Genomic DNA, 18,529 nt, shown 5'->3' with positions numbered 1-18,529 from the left:
TCTTGGGCGGTTTGCGTAATCGGCCCACCGGCGAACAAATTCGATAATTATGTATCGAGATAAAAGTTCAATCTTATGATTTTTTTTTAAATGGGGTAGCTTACGGATGCCATAATAGCTACAGCTACTAGCGAGTCTAGGGTCTATCGCTTAACAAGGTAGCAATTATAATACTACTGCTTTTAGCAAAAGTCCCTTCTATCTCTTACTAGGAAATAATTTTGTCTTCCTAACATTAATTTTATTTAGTTAAATATGTACCTTTAAAAACTAATTTAATCCACCAAATATAGCTGCTAAATAATTGTTACCCGGGCCCGTCCATTCCCCAGCTCGAAACAAAATTTACCCGGGCCCATTCATTCCCGAACTCGAAACAAAATTTACCCGGGCCCGTCCATTCCCGAACTCGAAACAAAATTTACCCGGGCCCGTCCATTCCCGAACTCGAAACCAAATTTACCCGGGCCCGTCCATTCCCGAACTCGAAACCAAATTTACCCGGGCCCGTCCATTCCCGAACTCGAAACCAAATTTACCCGGGCCCGTCCATTCCCGAACTCGAAACCAAATTTACCCGGGCCCGTCCATTCCCGAACTCGAAACCAAATTTACCCGGGCCCGTCCATTCCCGAACTCTAAACCAAATTTACCCGGGCCCGTCCATTCCCGAACTCTAAACCAAATTTACCCGGGCCCGTCCATTCCCGAACTCGAAACCAAATTTACCCGGGCCCGTCCATTCCCGAACTCGAAACCAAATTTACCCGAGCCCATCCATTCCCGAACTCTAAACCAAATTTACCCGAGCCCGTCCATTCCCGAACTCGAAACCAAATTTACCCGAGCCCATCCATCCCCTACCTAAAAAACAATTTCCGCGGTTAACGAGATTTAAAAAAATAAAACAAATAGCATGAAATATAAGTTCGATCAAAAGAGCATGAAATATAAAATTCCATAAGCCTTTAAAATTCAAAAATACACCCAGCGCCACCTACAATAAGAAAACCTTATAAACACCCATAACAGAGGTACAATAGGCGGTGAAATAAACCCCTCTCTGACTGTCTTGCCCCCCTGTTGAAAAATGCTGCCAGATCCATGCATAGAAAATTCTTAGCTTCGGCAGTATAAAGAGAAACCATAGACAAACAAGTTATAAGTCCAGTTGCAGCAGCACAAACTATAATCGGCGATGTATGATCTTTTATTTAAACGCCTATTGCTCTACACACATCTCGTAATTAATGTTATTTACTTCTGCTAAAAATAAACCTAAAAAACAGGCGGTACTTCATACACCCCTTAAAACTCAAATATCCAGCGAAGTTCACCCACAACTTTTTATTTAAAAAAAAAAGCCGTCGAAAAAGCGCTAACAAGCTAGTTCGGGCCGATCAGAATAAATCTACCGCGCGGGGCCAATAAATTGAGAATAGCGATTGAAATAAAAACAGCCGGGCCAATCAATCGAAGGGCAGTCAGCCTACAGAAACAGCACTCTATGGCTCATCAAATGCCGTATTTACAGTATTTTCCGTTTGTAGGTGGACTGGAATTAGAAGTTATCCAAAAAAAAAAGCCATTTAAAGAAAAAAAAAGAGTGGTCATATATTTTAAAAGATTAGGATGTCTAGGCAAACTATAAATTAAATCCACATAGGTGGCGCTAAGAGAGGGTTTACGTTGCCCCCCGCCTTTCTTCCTATCGGCGCGACCCTAGCGGAGAGACATTAAAACAAACGTTGTCGTATATTAGCACCATTTGCAATCCTACGCAATTTTGGCCGAGCGATGAAAAATTGGCCTTTTTAACATTTAAAACGATTTTTACCTCTACGCCCACGAAAAAAAAACGTATTTGTTTCTAGTGATGGAGTACCGTATTAACCGCGTACTTATAGAAAAGGCTAGAGTAAAGGTGTAGTTTACGAGATATTACTGGCAGGTAAATTTCCGGTTTGTGTAATTATTTTGTTATATATATAAATATATAAACGTATGATGTCAGGTAGGAAGTGTTTAAGGATAAACATATCAGATTGGTTTTTTCTAACAAAACAAAGTTACAAAGGTCCAAACAAATCGTAATTTAAAAATGTTGTAATGAACTTCACCAGTATTTTAAAAATTTAAATAACGATAGAAAAAAAATGAGATTGACGTTTGGTAATGGAATTGTTTAATTGGACTGTTGTTCAAATCAACCTGGGCCACCACTCAAATCTAGTTTTTTTATAGGAAAAATAAGATTATATTTCTAAAAATAGTCCCATAAAGTCATATTTTTTGAAAATAGTCCCATAAAGTCATATTTTTTGAAAATAGTCCCATAAAGTCATTTTAAAAACAAAATCTATATTTAGTGAAATAAATTTTATTTTCACTTAAGAAATATAACCATTTTATCACAAAAATATACGAGTGGCTTAACCACGTTAACAATAACAAAAGTATAGACTAGAATGACTTTGTATAGGAATTTATCATGTAGCTAAATCTAGCAATTTAACTAACAAGGAGACGACCCGAGGTGTAACACACCGATTTTGTTCAAACTCGGGGATTTGGTAGACCTTCACGTAACTTGAAAAACCAGGAAATGTCTCCATAAGCAACCAAAAATGTTTTTCACAACACAAAACGGAAATTTTTCCATTGAAAATAACACGGGAATCTGACCAATTTTAAAGGGTAAAAACAGAAAATAATAAAAATATCATGAAAAAGTTCGAAATTGATAAAAAGTTTTACAGCGGGTACCATTAAAATTGGTCAGATTCCCATGTTATATTCAATGGGAAAATTTCCATTTTGTGTTGTCAAAAACATATTTGGTTGCCATGGCAAAACGGTTGCCTATGGAGACATTTCCCTTTATGATTAATTATAGGATGTTATAGGACTTTATGGGGATTTTGCTAAAAATATAGGATGTTATAGCTAATTTTTTTTTAAATATAGAATTTTATAGGACCTCTTGGGGCCCTGATCAATCTATAATTTAAACTTTTTCTTAAATCCAAATTTAAACTTTTTCGTTATTTTAATTTAAATAAGTTATTTTTAAAATAAATCAATTTAAATCACCTATTTTACTTGCATGTATTTCAAAATATACGGAAGTAGGTTCTTTAGAAATTCCAATTAAGTTTTCTTATTAATTAATTTTACTAAATAATTTAAACCATAATTTACGGTAGTAAAAATCCACAACCCGCAATTTAAGAAAGTATTATTTTTCTACTTATTGTTCAATCGTATAAATAAAAATTGTAACGAAAAATAAAAATCGAAAATAACTAAGCGCAATAATACGATCATTGAGCGAGTTAAAATATTCCGATTTGAATTCCAACGAGTATCTGGTCAAACTTGGTTATGCAAATGACGGGGCTATAAAAGACCATTTGCAAATATTCGGTCCAACACCATTCATTTCCCATTAGAGAAAATGAACATCGCGGGAGGGGAACGTACCGACTTGCAAACAAGACGGCCAAGAATGCCCCATACCGTTTCACCTACAATGACTTTTCAAGTCTGTAGGTTTAAAAAATAACCTATTGGATACCGACTATCAATCTATATAATATCACGCGTTAAAATGATCTTGAACAGGGTTGCCACAAAATTTTCAGATTCAAATTCCCTGTTTTCCCTGACCATTTTAAGAGATTTTCCCTGACTTATTAATGCCAAATTTTTCTTTTATATTTTACTTTTATCAGAAGTTAATAAATTTATATGGACTTATATTTCCGTAAAAAGGTTATTGCAATGTTGAAAAAATTAGCCAAACTTTCAAGGAAATAAATGATAATCGTGGAATTTGTCATAGATCTAGAGTTAAATTACCTTAACAAAGTGCCCAGATAAAATTGAATTCCCTGACTTTTCCCTGAATTTTTACCAATTTTTAAAATTCCCTGACATTTCCCTGACTTTTTAGGCCCATTTTTAAATTCCCTGACTTTTCCCTGACGTGTGGCAACCCTGTTGAAAAATTGCACCAGTTGAAATATCAAGCTAGTAATAAATTTTGGTTCTAACTTAAGAAAAACTGTTTTAATATCTTAATTTATTTTCGTTTTTTAAAAAAGAATGTCGTATTAACTAGAATATTAGAGGTCTTAAATCCTTAAGTTGTTAAGGTATTTCAAGGTCCATTAGAATTAGGAAAGTAAATTCAAAAAGTTTTTTTACAAAGAATTGGATTACATTTTTAAATTAATAGGATTATACAGGAGGCGATACCTAATATAGGATATAAAAATGTATGTATTAATAATTTAAGTTGAATACAGAATATTGTAAGGCCAATTTCAGTATAATTTAACGTTAACTGGATTAGTTTTATTTAAAAGTACTTAGTTCAGAATATACCCAAATGGTAAATATTAAAAATATTAGACCTATTCGAAATCTTGAAATGGTAACTTAGCCCCATTTGGGAAAAATTTCCACTATTTCGTCTTATGACGTCATAAAATGAACTTCATGCCAAATTGACGCAGTTAAAACTATAATTTTAAAGAATTACGACTAATTTTAACTAAAAAAAGTTGAAATTTGACAGTAAAATTACTATTTCTATACGCGAAATCATCCTTGGTTCAGTGGAGTATGGCATTTTATAAACGTTATTTTACTTATTACGCTTAAATTGTATATTTTTATTTAAAAAATTAAGAAAATCGATTTCGTGTAAATCGAATTTTTTATTTAAATTGATTTTTTAACGTTTTATACCTCTTTAATTAACAATAATAATTGCGAGTGCAGGGGGTAACGTAACCAACATTTAATTAAAATCAATCTTATTAAATCTTATTTAAAATTTAAACTAAATTTAAGTTTGATTCAAATTGACATTGCTAGAAGAGCCTACTTTTGTAAAATAAATAATTAAGTATAATAACCAAATTAAATCAATAATTTAATTTTAAAATCACTTGAAATTTGACCAGCCTAAACGACGACAAGAACAATATCAATACCTTCACCCAAACCCAAAAAAAGGCGACCACCCCTAAACGTCTAAAACCTGGCCGCCCATAAATAACCGTTTTATTATTGACAGGTGCAGAGCACAAAATGATGGCGAGCCTACTTTGCATAGCGCAGCTTGTTTAAATGATCGCCCAAGGATGAAGGCGAGGGGGGCAAACAAGAGCTTTGTAATTTCGGGCGATTGGTCGTGGTCGCCACACGTGACTTACGGGTCATTTTAGCACCTCAGCCCCCGCCGGGCACCACCCCCCGTTTAGAGATACACGATTTACAGGGGGGGGGGGGGGGACAAACACACGTGTGCCGTGTTTGCACTTTCTAAGGCCGGATTCGTAGAATAAAAAATAGATATATATGCCTAATTGATAATATTACCAATTTTTGCTCGGCTGGTTTCCGATTGATGTAAATGTATTTAAAAATATTCTCTCCTGGTTGTCAGTCTGTTTCTTGGGGCTCTATGCCACGCGCGCACCACTTGCGGAAAATATGAATGTTCCGTGTATGGTTCCCACTGACCCTCCAGGGCCCGACCTTTACGATTTAGATATTCAAATTTAGCCGCGGTTATTTATGGTTACGGTTCCTATAAATGTCAAGAATTAGATGTACACGGATAAATTGGGTTATAAAATTTCGGTTTTTTTTCGGGCATTTTTTATCATAAGACATGCAACGATATAGAATCTTAACTTAACAACCTATGTTATTAATTATGGGTTAATGTTACGCCCAGCTACGTAATGGTAATATTATATCCGCTAGCATAAATATATTTCATTTATTAGAGTTCTAATAAATTGTGGCAAATCTGATTTTATTATATTTTATTTAACTAAAATTATAACTCTAATAGATTAAAAAAAAAATTGGTAAATCTGAAATTTAATTTTATTGGAGTTATAATTTTAGAAAAATATTATATTATTTTGTGGCAACCCTGATTAAAAATAAACTGTAGTAAATCTGAAATTTCAGATTTATTACCATTTATTTTTAATCAGGGTTGCCACAAATGTTTGATATTCAAATTCCCTGACCATTTTAAGAGATTTTCGCAGACTTTTTAAGGCCAAAATGTTTATTTTATATTTTACTGATATTCCAGTAAAATGCTTATCGCAATGTTGAAAAAATTAGCCAAACTTTCATGGAAATAAATGATAATCATAGAATTTGTCATAGATCTAGAGTAAAATTACCTTAAAAAATGTCAAATTAAAATTGAATTCCCTGACTTTTACCTGAATTTTTACAAATTCTTAAAATTCCCCGACTTTTTAGGCCTATTTTTAAATTCCCTGTCGTGAGTTCAAATCTATAATTTAAATTAAGTAAAATTACATTTCAGATTTACCACAAATTTCATGCCTTAAGTTGCTTAAGCAAAATTCAGCATATTTCATAATCTTATTGTACTAAGATCGCAAATTTTAAAGCAAAATTCAATTTGGTTTTATAATAGTATCAATACTAATAGTTTGTTACTTAAGTATTAGTATTGGTACTATTAAAATGGGGGTACCTACGAACACGAAATAAAATATACACTAAATTTAAATGAAAAATCAGGGGAAATGTTACCCAAGATAAAACTAAATGGTTTTTGAATTTTTCATCTTAAATAATAAATAAAATTTAGGATAATACTAAAATAACAAACTATTAGTATTAGTACTGGTACTAATAAAATAAATTCCACCTTGAATACGAACACATTTAAATTTTAGTAATATTCTAAATTCCCCATATACACAAATTAATAACAAAATAACATTCGGGCACCCTAGACATAAATCAAAAGTCCCCTCGTTGCGTTATTCAAGAATTCAAAAGCCTACCGAACCAGTATAGTATATTACACCCCCCTCCCCCCAAACCGGGGAACAGATAAAATAAAAAAAAAGCGGCCCAGGGCGTGGCCGTTTCGATTAGGGCGGTCCGCGATTTGAAACAACATGAGCAATAATTAATAAAAAAAATCCAGAGCGATCGTAAAAAGAAAAAGAAATCAGCATAGAGTCGAAATTCTGTGTCCATCTTCGAGACACAATAATACCATTAAAAAGGAGCCTAATAGGGGCGAGACGAACTACATTACTGAAAAAACATTCTGAAGCATATTGTACACAGGACGATACGAATTAAAGAAATATTAATATATGCCACTAAGGGTTGGGTTGCAAATTTGCGCGGCAAGAATTTATAGCGAACATTATGACTATCCGTCGAACCGCAGATGTTCGCCAGAGATTCCGCCGATGGAATTCCAGAAAAACAAAAAAGGCTCCGTTTTTTTCCACCTGCGAGTTTTACGTATTTATTCTAACGTGGAGTGACATTTCCAGATATTTAACTCGCATCACGAAATTACGATTAAACAACTTGCCATTGTTTTGGCGAAAAATTGTGTTTAAAAAAAAGGGTCTCTCCTGGTATTTTTTGTTGTAAATTTTAGAAAGATAAATGATAAAAGTGATATAATATATTCGTTTCGTAAAGTCGGGGTTGCGAGAGCGTCGGAATGACCCGAAGTAGATTTCGGGAAAATACGGGTTTGGAAATGTTGAAAGGGCGAAAAGTGTATTTCTCTTAAAATCAAGATACGGCGGCGCTTAATGCGGGGGAGATGCTGGCGCTTAATATTTCCACAAACGGTTGACGTTTCGCGGATCACGAGCGCCATCTAGTTATAACATTTAGAGTTAAAATTGGAATTTAGAGTTACCACAGAACCAACTAATTAGTCTTTTCAAAGTCACGTATTTCCGAATTTCATAACAGGGTTCGGGCGATGTTTCCCCCCCGACTTTTCCAGGTTTTCCCTGACCATTTTTATACAATAAATGAAAGGTTTGTGGTAAAATCTTGCCAGATATTTAATATCCATTTCTAATACATCTTTCAAAATTTTATTTGCTTGATTTTTTGAGGGCTATTTCACGATTTCATCAGATTCAAATTCCCTGATAATTTTCCAAAGTTTTCCCCTCCCTTACTTTGTCAATTTTAACCTATATCTCAGCAAAAGATTTCCATTTGTAACCAAAATGAAATTCCCTGACTTCTCCATGACGGTTTACAGGGTGACCAGGGAAAAGCTTTGAAAATTTTATAGGAAAAATAGGAATTTTAGGGGCGAATTATAGGAAAATACAGGGAACTAAATAGGCGAATTATAGGAAAATATAGGAAACTAAATATAGGCTAAATATAAAATAGGCGAATTATAGGAAACTAAATATAGGCTAAATATAAAATAGGCGAATTATAGGAAACTAAATAGGCTAGGAAAGATATGGGAAAAATAATAAGGTAATTATTGCATATCGGTATACTTTGACTCGAATCACCTAGAATATTGATAATGTTTTGTACACTGCTTTCTTGCATTATTGGATCACTTAGCGGATTAACAAAGCTCGTATATTTCAAGATTTTGTTCGAAAATGGCAGTATTTACAGTAGATGATGACACGTACAAAAAAGTTCTTTCATTTTCAAAAGACCGTGAAATTATAGGAAAATAGGTAAGAATAAAGGAAATTATAGGAAAGCATTAAAAATATAGGGAAATATAGGAAGTCTGGTCACCCTGGGTTTATACTAGTTCTTGAAATTCTCCGAATTATAGTTAAATTTCCAATTCCCTGACTTCCAGGTACCGTGGCAACCCTGTATTTTCAAAATACTTGACTTTTTGGAACCATTTTCAAATTCCCTGAATTTCCAGGTTGTGTACGAACCCTGTTCATAAACTGGCGGATTTTCGCAAGCTAAGCAGACGATAAATCGAAGCGTCTGCTAAGCGGACGAAAATTCCACAGTTTATATGAGTTTGTCTGGTTAACTGCCAAAGCGAGAATTTCTATTATAATCTTTTATAAAACGGGGTTTAGACTGTTTAGTTACTTAAGTTATTTTTTTTTAATAAAATATTTAATTTGCGTCTTAGCAGACGAAGGATCCGACAGTTAAGTTAAGTTTCTAGTGACCAACGCTAAGGTAACTGAAACTCAAATTTAAATTATTAACATTTAGCTGTTTCTAACTAAAACACCACCCAACGTTAACTGATTCTAGCTAAAAATTTACAAGCTGAAAAATATTCTTATAAAAAAGTAAGGAATTCCTAGAAACCAAAATGACTAGGTAATTTCGAAGTAAATTTCCCATAATGGCGTAATTGGATCTTAGCATTAGATGCGCCAATTTATACCGGAGGTTAAAAGGTCCACAAAGAAACAAAACACGAACACTGGAGCCCTCTGGCGTTCTATTTTTAAAATAGACAGGGGTTTAATAGCACGTGAAGACTTAGCTTTCTCCCGAACTGACTTAACCTTACTTATACTTCCTAAGAAGATTCCTGCATAATTCGAATAAGGGGGGGGGGGTCTTTTATTCCTCAATTTCCAATATGGAAAACACCCCAACCAGAAGAGTAATAGGTCACTATTTCAACCTAAGACATAACCTTATCAAAATATCATTTGCAATTTTAATACGAAATAAAATGGGAAAAATAACACCTTAATTAAACATTTTTTCTGAAGCATTCCAATTATTTTAATTCAGAGAATTGTTTAATGGTCCCGGGGCTAGAAATTAAATCACCGTCTGCGAAGGTGACGTCACTATTCCAAGAATAAATATGAGCGAAGTTATTCGAGCGTCCTCGATTGAGCAGAAAATTTTCAACGCGCGATTAATTTACATTTTTTTATCATTATAAATATTACAAGTATCAAGTATTCCGATTCAAATGGCCTAGAATATAACTAAGAACGTTTCGAAATTATTCTTCCAATGTGAAAGATCGTAGTGTTAAAGAATGTTTAATATTCTGGCGCACGCTCGCCATCTAGTGAGTAAATTACAAAAATAATCTAGCCGTAGCTCCATCTATGGACGATTTATGTACTAATTCTTTAGAACGATTGTGGTTCCATCTATCGGCTACTTCACGTACTAATTTTCTTAGATTATTGTAACCCAATTTATTGCCAAATTAAATTACTTTAATAAAAGTAGCAATTAGTTTACGGAAAAACTGAAATAACCAGGGAAATTAAGACTTTCATAACACCATGGTTAATTTGATTACCAGATGGCGTTGTACTACAATAAGGAATTATTTACCCAAATTCAAAAATAGACTTGCATGGAACTTACATTTACAACCCAAATGAATTAAGAGCGCTCTACTTAAATGATTTAGAATGTTATCAAAAAAGTTTACACATACTTGCCAAAATAAAAAATTCATAACTCAAAACCCAAACAAGTGCCTTCCCACATTTTAAAGACAGACCACCTAATTTACACTGTTAACAATAACTTATGCAATTGAGAGTGCATAAAAAGAGGGTTGTTAATTTCAAATATTTGATTTAAGATCTCTTTTAAGGCATTTGGTGTAATATTCAAACTTAATGAACTTAAGCGACGTCGATTTCAATCATTAAGTTAATAAAAAATCTTTTGATTAAAATCAAACAAACCTGCTTTGAAGAACCTAACTAAAGTATCTTACCTCCAACAATGACTCGGGAGAAGTTTTGCCATGATTGATAGGAAAAGCTTTACGTCCATCTAGCTCGTACAACTCTCCATCAACGTGAACAAAAGCGACAAAGTGCAAGCTAACATCTTCACCCGCTGGTGGAGCTTGAGTTTGCCCTTCCTGAGCACTTTTTTCATGAGCTTCGGAAATAGTCTATAATAAATGATTAAAAATTATCATAATTGCTTAGATGACAAAGCAAATTTAGAAGCGTTGACAAGACATACTTTAGCTTTTTCCAATTCCGCTCCACGTTCATCAGCAGACAAGCCTTTGGTATCTTCTAGGAACTTAGCAAGGGCAGAATCACTCAATAGCTCAATTTGTGATGAGTTGGCAACAGCATGAATTAAAGCGACAGTTCCGCAAGCATTCTTAATAGTTTGTCGCATGAAATAAACATTATCACTGACAGTCTGCCCATTAGCTTTGATATCTTCTGCTTGTTGCTTTGAGAATGATTCGTGCTGAAGAAAACAAGTATATTTGTTAAATTTCAGCGAATGATAAAAGATATTTAGCGTAGTTATTACCTTTTCTCCAGTGGGGAAAAGTAGTAATAAAGAGGCAACTGGTTGTGGTAACCCGACTTGCAATTCTTTGTCCAATCCAATAACATCAACTACAGCAAAATTTGATGGGACACCCAAATTTTGCAAAAACTAAAAATATTTACACCTAGTAGTTAGTTACTTTCAAATTTTATTTTCATTTTAAGAAACTTCAGTTTCATAAAAGAATTATAAGTCTATAACTACCACACTTCTATTAAAGCGTCTCCAAAAAAAGCTACTAACATTAAAATGTCATCAGCCACAAATAGCCATGTCATGCCCATTGACTTTGGCAGTTATTGATTTTAAAGAGGGTTATAACTTACTAACAACGACTATTAATACTTAGTAATAATGCTTACAAATTTATTTCTACTAAATAAAGTAATCCTTAATTCGTAAAGTGCCGTATAAATAAAATAAAAAAACTTTCTGCTTTTGAACTCTGCCTAAATTCCATTAAAAAATATTACACATTGACAGAAGCCAAGGCTTACTAACCTTGTTCATAACCTGAAAGTAGAGAAAACGAAGCGTAATTAATAATAAAATCAAGTAATTATGAATAGAAATAGTTAAATAATTACATCAGGATTCGATTCCAATGGAAGCCAGTTGATATCACCCATTATGAATTAATGAAAATTAAGGAAAGCAACTGACAAGGGAAGATAACTACCGTTCTACTAAAGAAACCGTTACAAAATGCCGGGAGCCGGTTAGTCAGTCGACGCAAAAATGTCCACAACGGTGCATTAGGAAGACTTATATACGATTTTTGGCCGTTTGCCAATAAAAAATCGATCCAGGGCGATGACTAACTACCTGAAAACTATTAGTCTGCCCTAAGCTTTCCGTATCTATTGCACAATCAATTTTTCACATTCAGTACTTGTAAATGTGTAGCACTTAAACTACTCTAGTGCAGGTAAAAAATAATCGCCTACTTAATACCAAAAATAGTTCTACTTCATTAGTCCTTTTTTTATTTGAAAATGTACAAATAACAAAGTATATATTGTTCTAGAGGTATTAATGAGATTTATACTTTTTGCATGCGTAGGAAATCTTTAAAAAAAGCACCTTTTAAATCAATTAAAAATAATTTTTTTAGTTTTTAATATGAAAAAGTTCTAAATGGGTGCTCAATGTTTTTTCTTCTTAAATCATTTAAGGAAGTGAAAAATATTCCAAATATAAAATTAAATTTTGATTAAAAATTGGATGAAAATGGCGTTTTAACAATACACTAGCGACAGTTGGCGGGAAATTCAAAGCATGCAACTAATGAATAAAACTTAAAATAATTATTTTTCATATATTTAAATTGCAGTTTCAAATTCAGACATTATATTGATATTTTAACTACATTTTTGGTTTCAAAATAGTTAAATTCCCCCAAAATAAGCAGTTTTCAAAATGACTAAACACATTTCTGGGAAACATTTAAAAGTAAAAAAGGCAGCTTCAGCTGTGAAGTTATTTTTGAATATAAAAATATTCTTATCCATTAAGTCTAATAGAAACTGCATCAATTAAAATGGAATTAAAGAAAAATGGTTTTGAAAGTGTAGAAATGGCGTTTTAACGTTTTAAATAAATTGATATTTAAAATGTCGTTTTAACGTCTAAAATAAATTGATATTTAAAATGTCGTTTTAACGTCTTAAATTGATATCTAAAGTATTAGTTTCTCTTTGAGATACTTCAGAGATGGACTCAAACAGTCGTCATCTTTGGCCAAAATAGTTAACCTGTAATATTATTAAATACATTTACATGTATATTTGTTATTGGTTACTAGAAAAAAGAATTTACTATTTTATACCTATCAACCATATCAACAATTTCAGAATGTTCCAATTGCACATTTTGGATGGCTGTCCAGCAAATAGAAGCCAGCTCCTTGAAGCATTGAATCTTGACTTTATTATGACCGGGATTATCCCAGCCTGGTAAAGTGCGAACGTAACGCCACGCTAACAAGACATAATCAAGCGTAGTATCCCATTGTTCATTTTTAAGCAGCAGACGAGCTTGTTCCATACATTCTTTCTGTGGAGATTATAAACGCTTTAGTTTAAAGAAATTGAGGAGTAAGAGAGGCAATTTGTACTTTGAAGGCTTGCAAATAAATATTAGCTCTTTTGAAACAGAAAGAATCTCTGCGTGACTCCCACCGTGTAGACGGAATTGAGCGATAGACATTTCGTTGCAATGAATTTAGTCTATCCTCCAAAGGGCTCAAATCTGGTGTTGGAATTTCATCTTGCACACTCTAAATATATGGTTAAATTCGTTGAAAATAGACATTTAATTTTTGATGAATATTGAATACTTCTTTTATTTCGGGATGTTTAATTGAGAGTGTTTTTATCAGATCAACCAATTGAGAATGACTTAAGGCTTGGAGAGTTCCATCAACATTCGTTAATTTCTTTGATGTGTCCTGTTTTAGTCTTTTTCTTGGGATCTACAGAAAGAGATATTGCATTACAGAAGATATGAGGCTTTCTACATCTTGTATATTCATACTTTGGGAGTTGGAGACATTGGGGATATAACATGTTGGAAAGCTGGCACATCTAGCAGGTTCAACCGTTTTCTTGGAGATATTCTTACTGCTATACTTGGAGTTTTGGACGGAGTTTTCTTTTGTGGTGTTTTGCGAGGTGATTTTCCTACCATTTTCTTAGGAGTGCGAAGGCATTCAGTGGTAGTTCCTTAAGGTAATGATCCATTAAAGATTTTAACATAGAAATGAAAATTATCACCACTAACTTTCAGTAGCTGGTTGAAAAGTTGTGGATGGTCTATAACGACCTCTTAAGCGAATAAGTTCTTCATCTGGTGAAACTGGAGTGAGTGGAAGATCAGAAAAAGTATTTAATAAATGATTTGTTGAGCTTGAAGTGATGTGTGCTGAAGCTGTTAATAATGGAAAATTTTACTAATGATTAAGATGAAACATTCAATAAATATTTTGCTTAAGTTACTACTTACTATCTATTTCCTCCAAAGCCATACGTTGGATCCTTCCATTAGCCATATTGAAAGTCTACCTAATCTACTTAACTTAAGGTTCTTAAACTAAAGAGATTTCATAAATAAAACCATGTTAATTAATTCATAAAATGCAGAATACTCTTTATATCATATTACCAATTGTTTCCAAGGGTTCGTTGGAAACAAAAGCTTAAAGTTACCTTAGGGTAAGGGTTATATAAGGATGATGGGCAGTAATATTTTTCGCGGCTAAAAACTTTCCCGGGTATTTTTAAAATAACGGATAATTTACCAACATATTGGTGTGTCGTCGATGGCAGGGTGGTGCGTTTAGTTAAACCGAAGGCTTCGCCCTTCTTTATATCCAACTCTCGTGAGTCTCGTCAAGCACATAAAGAGACAAAATAATATTTTTAGAATTTACAAAGTACTATTTCGGGTATACGATATTAAAAATTTTAACGGTTCCAATTTTCCATTTCAAATATTTTGTTATGTTTCCAAATTGTACTAAAAAACTATAACGTCATTCAATTTTTTTGTTTAAAAACTAAGTAACTTCGCCGCTTATAAACAGATTATATTTTCGTGTTACGTTTTAGCGCGTAGGCAGGCGAGGGGGGGGGCAGCGGACATGCCCCCCCCCGAAATGTATGGTTGTATGCACAATTGTTTATACTGGTTTTTCCGAGGGGCTGATCACTCCGCGTAATCGGTGTACAGAGCCGTACCTTTGACTGTACTAATGGGATTACGCGTAATCTTTGAAGTCCCTGCCTTTGGCAATGGTAATCTAAGCTTAATCCGGTGTACAGATTTTCTAAGAGTGGTTAGCCCCTCGGGTTTTTCATTGTGTCCACCCTCTCCCTTGAACCAAAAATCTGGCTATGCTACTGGTTACGTATAGCATGGACTACCACAATTAATAGACGCTTCAATAAATTACCCTCCCAAGAAATCGCCAAGAAGTAATATTTCCGAGAGCCATTACCTGCAAGTCACTGTTTATATAGTGCTTGTTAAAATAATGGAAATTTTTTACCTTTATGGCAGCAACAAGCGTTCCCTTTTGACCCGGTAGCTTTTTTGACATATTAAGGCTGGCAAAAACACGACGTTCTATTTACAGGATAAAAGTTTCCAAATAATATAAATTGTTTTCGGGATATCGATGGTCTATAATGCTCTGTATTTCTCAAACGCCGGTGTGGCCCTTTAAGCTGCAAGATGGAGCTGATTAATATTTTAGGGCTTAATTTGTGTTGGTAAAAAAGCAATCATTTCCGAAATCATTCGGGGATCATGTTACTTTCTTTATACAACAAAAAGTAAAAGTTTGAACATTATATTTTTGCTTTATGATTATTATTCTAAAAATTTTGCAGAGTAACCTGACTAAGTCTCCTTTGATTTTTAGGGGCGCGTTTTATTTTGAACCCCATAGAAATCTCATAGGTAACTAGAATGATGCCGAGCTTGACGCCAGTTCGCCTTGAACCTTCAGCCAATGAGAGGCCGTAGAGTGGTTCCGCCAAGGAGGGTAATAATCCTCCTTGTTTCCGCGTAACTATAGTGGGAGCTAGAAGTTGTCATTCTCTCTGGTGACATTAAATTCTTGGTAGAACCGCTCTTTGAGCTTTGATTGGCTGAGATCTGGCTATCGTCTGCCACGGCGTTTGGTCCATTTGCCAGTTACACGGCAGCATTCTAGTTACCTATGAGATTTCTATGTTGAACCCCGAGAGAAATATCTCTTAATCCGGCCCTGAGTAAAATATATGGTTCTATAAACTCCCCGTCAAAGCAAAAATATATATAAAGAACATGTTCTTTATATATATTTTTGGTCAAAGTGAAATATAGTTTTTGTGCTACCACGGTATACGACATAGTATCATTTTGCGATCGCATCAGGCGGGTTTCGAACCCGAGCCCTCCTGCATGACAGGCGAGTGTAAGAGTACATTAATGGTTGATAAAGTCGTTCATTTTCGTTCTTTTTTGAGCATTACGGGATTTCGTGTATGATTTAAATTTTTACATTGAAGTAATTATACTAAGTAACCATACTAATAAAAAGTTAAAAACCGATCTACAGTGTGGGATTTGGACTCGAGTCCGACTGCGCGGAAAGCGAGTATTTTGCCACTGAACTATTTGATACAAATGCCGGATGACCGAAATTTAGATATATAGCTTTGGAGATTCAGCTCAAATCGCGACTTTTTTTTTCGGATACACAAATTTTGGTTTGAAAATAATAATTTTTTTAATCTAATATTGGAATTGTTGGCTTTTTTTCCCGTCAGGGTTGCCACAAAATTTTCAGATTCAAATTCCCTGTTTTCCCTGCCCATTTTAACAGATTTTCCCTGACTTATTAAGGCCAAAAGTTTTCTTTTATATTTTACTTTTATCAGAAGTTAATAAATTTAGATGAACTTATATGTCAGTAAAAAGGTTATTGCAATGTTGAAAAAATTATCCCAACATTCAAGGAAATAAATGATCGTGGAATTTGTCATAGATCTAGAGTTGAATTACCTTCAAAAAGTGCCAAGATAAAATTGAATTCCCTGACTTTTCCCTGAATTTTTAGGCCCCATTTTAAATTCCCTGACTTTTCCCTGATTTCCCTGACGTGTGGCAACCCTGTCCATCGTAAATTTTTATCTTTCATTCTTTTAAGCGTATTTACTTCTTCCGCGAAATGGTTCACTTTTGGAGGACTCTTGGTGTCGTTTATTTTTATCTATTAATTTTTTAAGCGTATATACTTCTTCCGCGAAACTGAACATTTTGGTGGAACCTTTAAATTGTATACAAAGTGTCTTGAAGCTTACCCGGTTTGATTATAACTACGTCGAAAGTTTGTAATTTATTTACGGGGTTTCTAATCGACTTAAAATGTGTGATATAGTTGTATTAATGTATGGCACATCAAACCGGACAAAATTCGTTTTACTCTCTCTCTTATATCGTTAGCTCTCTCGCTGTCCCAAATTACGAATATATCGCCCTCTCTCTGACATGCTCTAGCTCGCTCTCTCTAACATCGTCAGTCACCCTCTCTCTAATATCCTCTAGCGCGCTCTCACTGACATCCTCTAGCTCGCTCTCTCTAACATCGTCTGTCACCCTCTCTCTAATTATCCTCTAGCGCGCTCTCACTGACATCCTCTGTCACCCTCTCCCTAATATCCTCTGGTGCGCTCTCTTTGACATCGTCTTTCACCCTCTCTCTAATATCCTCTATCGCGCTCTCACTGACATCCTCTAGCGCACTCTCTCTGACATCCTCTAGCACGCTCTCTCTAACATCGTCTTTCACCCTCTCCCTGACATCCTCTTGCACGCTCTCTCTAACATCGTCTTTCACCCTCTCCCTGACATCCTCTTGCACGCTCTCTCTAACATCGTCTTTCACCCTCTCCCTGACATCCTCTTGCACGCTCTCTCTAACATCGTCTTTCACCCTCTCTGACATCCTCTAGCACGCTCTCTCTAACATCGTCTTTCACCCTCTCTGACATCCTCTAGCACGCTCTCTCTAACATCGTCTTTCACCCTCTCTGACATCCTCTTGCACGCTCTCTCTAACATCCTCTTGCACGCTCTCTCTAACATCCTCTTGCACGCTCTCTCTAACATCGTCTTTCACCCTCTCTGACATCCTCTAGCACGCTCTCTCTAACATCGTCTTTCACCCTCTCTGACATCCTCTAGCGAGCTCTCACTGACATCCTTGGCCGACTACTCTTTTAGCCGAAATTCTGGTCGGCCAAATGAGCAGCCCATTTGACCGACTGTTATACTATAGCCTGTCCTATACTATGTTTTTATTGTTAGAATACATTGCCCGTTCTATAAGTAAACCTAAGTATTGGCGCCTGACGGCGCGCACTCACTTCGCTCGAGCCCCCCCCCAGCCCCGTTCATTATAACCGAGCTGGGCCTTCTAAAACGCGACCTAGAGGACAGTACCTAGCCAAAGTGCCAAACGCACCTAGTATCGTCCAACCGCCAAATGAGCAGTCGGCCAAACGAGCAGTCAGCCAAACGAGCAGTCAGCCAAATGGACAGTCGGCGTAACGTATTTTGTGGTCGGCCAAACGAAACTCTCCCATCGATTTGTGCTCTCTCTCAGAGTTATCTTGGAAAAGTGCGTAAAAGTAGAGCATAGCGCCGATTTGATTTGGGTGGCCGCCGGGTGATTTTTCAAAAATTCTCGTCGGCGGTGGAGCGAGGGGGAAAAAGTTTCCCCCCTTGTAGAAAATTTCGAAAAAATAATTTCAAAAGGTTTTTTAAAAAAAGTTACATAGAAAAACTGAAACATTTCTCGGCGGCGTTGGATCAGCGGCGCTAGGCTATACGTAAAAGCCAAAGG

At 35.0% G+C, this 18,529-nt stretch overlaps 2 protein-coding genes across 3 annotated transcripts in view; both read right to left on the bottom strand.

Annotated features, from left to right (window-relative positions):
- The window catches only part of Uch (Ubiquitin carboxyl-terminal hydrolase), a 43,183-nt gene extending 31,418 nt beyond the window's left edge, over positions 1–11,765 (bottom strand). Inside the window, exons 1-5 of the mRNA XM_090171060.1 lie at positions 11,724–11,765; positions 11,638–11,649; positions 11,116–11,244; positions 10,810–11,049; positions 10,553–10,735 (exon numbers count right to left, since the gene is read on the bottom strand). Coding sequence (XP_090027186.1) covers positions 10,553–10,735; positions 10,810–11,049; positions 11,116–11,244; positions 11,638–11,649; positions 11,724–11,765 — 606 coding nt within the window. The remainder of the gene's footprint in view (positions 1–10,552; positions 10,736–10,809; positions 11,050–11,115; positions 11,245–11,637; positions 11,650–11,723) is intronic.
- A 490-nt stretch (positions 11,766–12,255) lies between these two features.
- On the bottom strand, positions 12,256–15,423 carry LOC149948322 (uncharacterized). 2 transcript variants are annotated; one of them, XM_090173303.1, is made up of 8 exons: positions 14,343–15,423; positions 14,140–14,226; positions 13,918–14,064; positions 13,672–13,859; positions 13,475–13,609; positions 13,253–13,414; positions 12,965–13,191; positions 12,256–12,890 (listed from the first exon to the last, which is right to left on the bottom strand). In XM_090173303.1, exons 2-8 carry the CDS (start codon positions 14,183–14,185, stop codon positions 12,815–12,817), a joined length of 981 nt encoding a protein of 326 aa, XP_090029429.1. In that variant the 5' UTR covers positions 14,186–14,226; positions 14,343–15,423; the 3' UTR covers positions 12,256–12,814. The 2 variants fall into 2 exon arrangements, with proteins under 2 accessions (XP_090029429.1, XP_090029430.1); XM_090173304.1 differs by lacking the exon at positions 14,343–15,423 and adding an exon at positions 14,299–14,317.
- Between the last annotated feature and the right edge of the window lie 3,106 nt (positions 15,424–18,529).

Source organism: Leiobunum rupestre, chromosome 4 (assembly GCF_980474605.1).
Source record: "Leiobunum rupestre chromosome 4, qqLeiRupe1.1.hap1, whole genome shotgun sequence".
Taxonomy (NCBI): Eukaryota; Metazoa; Arthropoda; class Arachnida; order Opiliones; family Sclerosomatidae; genus Leiobunum; species Leiobunum rupestre.
The sequence above is the reverse complement of the archived record's forward strand: the minus strand, read 5'-3'. Positions and strand labels throughout refer to the sequence as shown.

Coding starts and splice junctions, on each gene's coding strand:
- LOC149948322 (XM_090173303.1), bottom strand. CDS start 14,185: ATGGCTAATGGAAGGATCCAACGTATGGCTTTGGAGGAAATAGATA. Junction 13,192..13,252: donor TTTATTTGCAAGCCTTCAAA/GTACAAATTGCC, acceptor TAATCTCCACAG/AAAGAATGTATGGAACAAGC. Junction 12,891..12,964: donor ATTGTTGATATGGTTGATAG/GTATAAAATAGT, acceptor ATAATATTACAG/GTTAACTATTTTGGCCAAAG.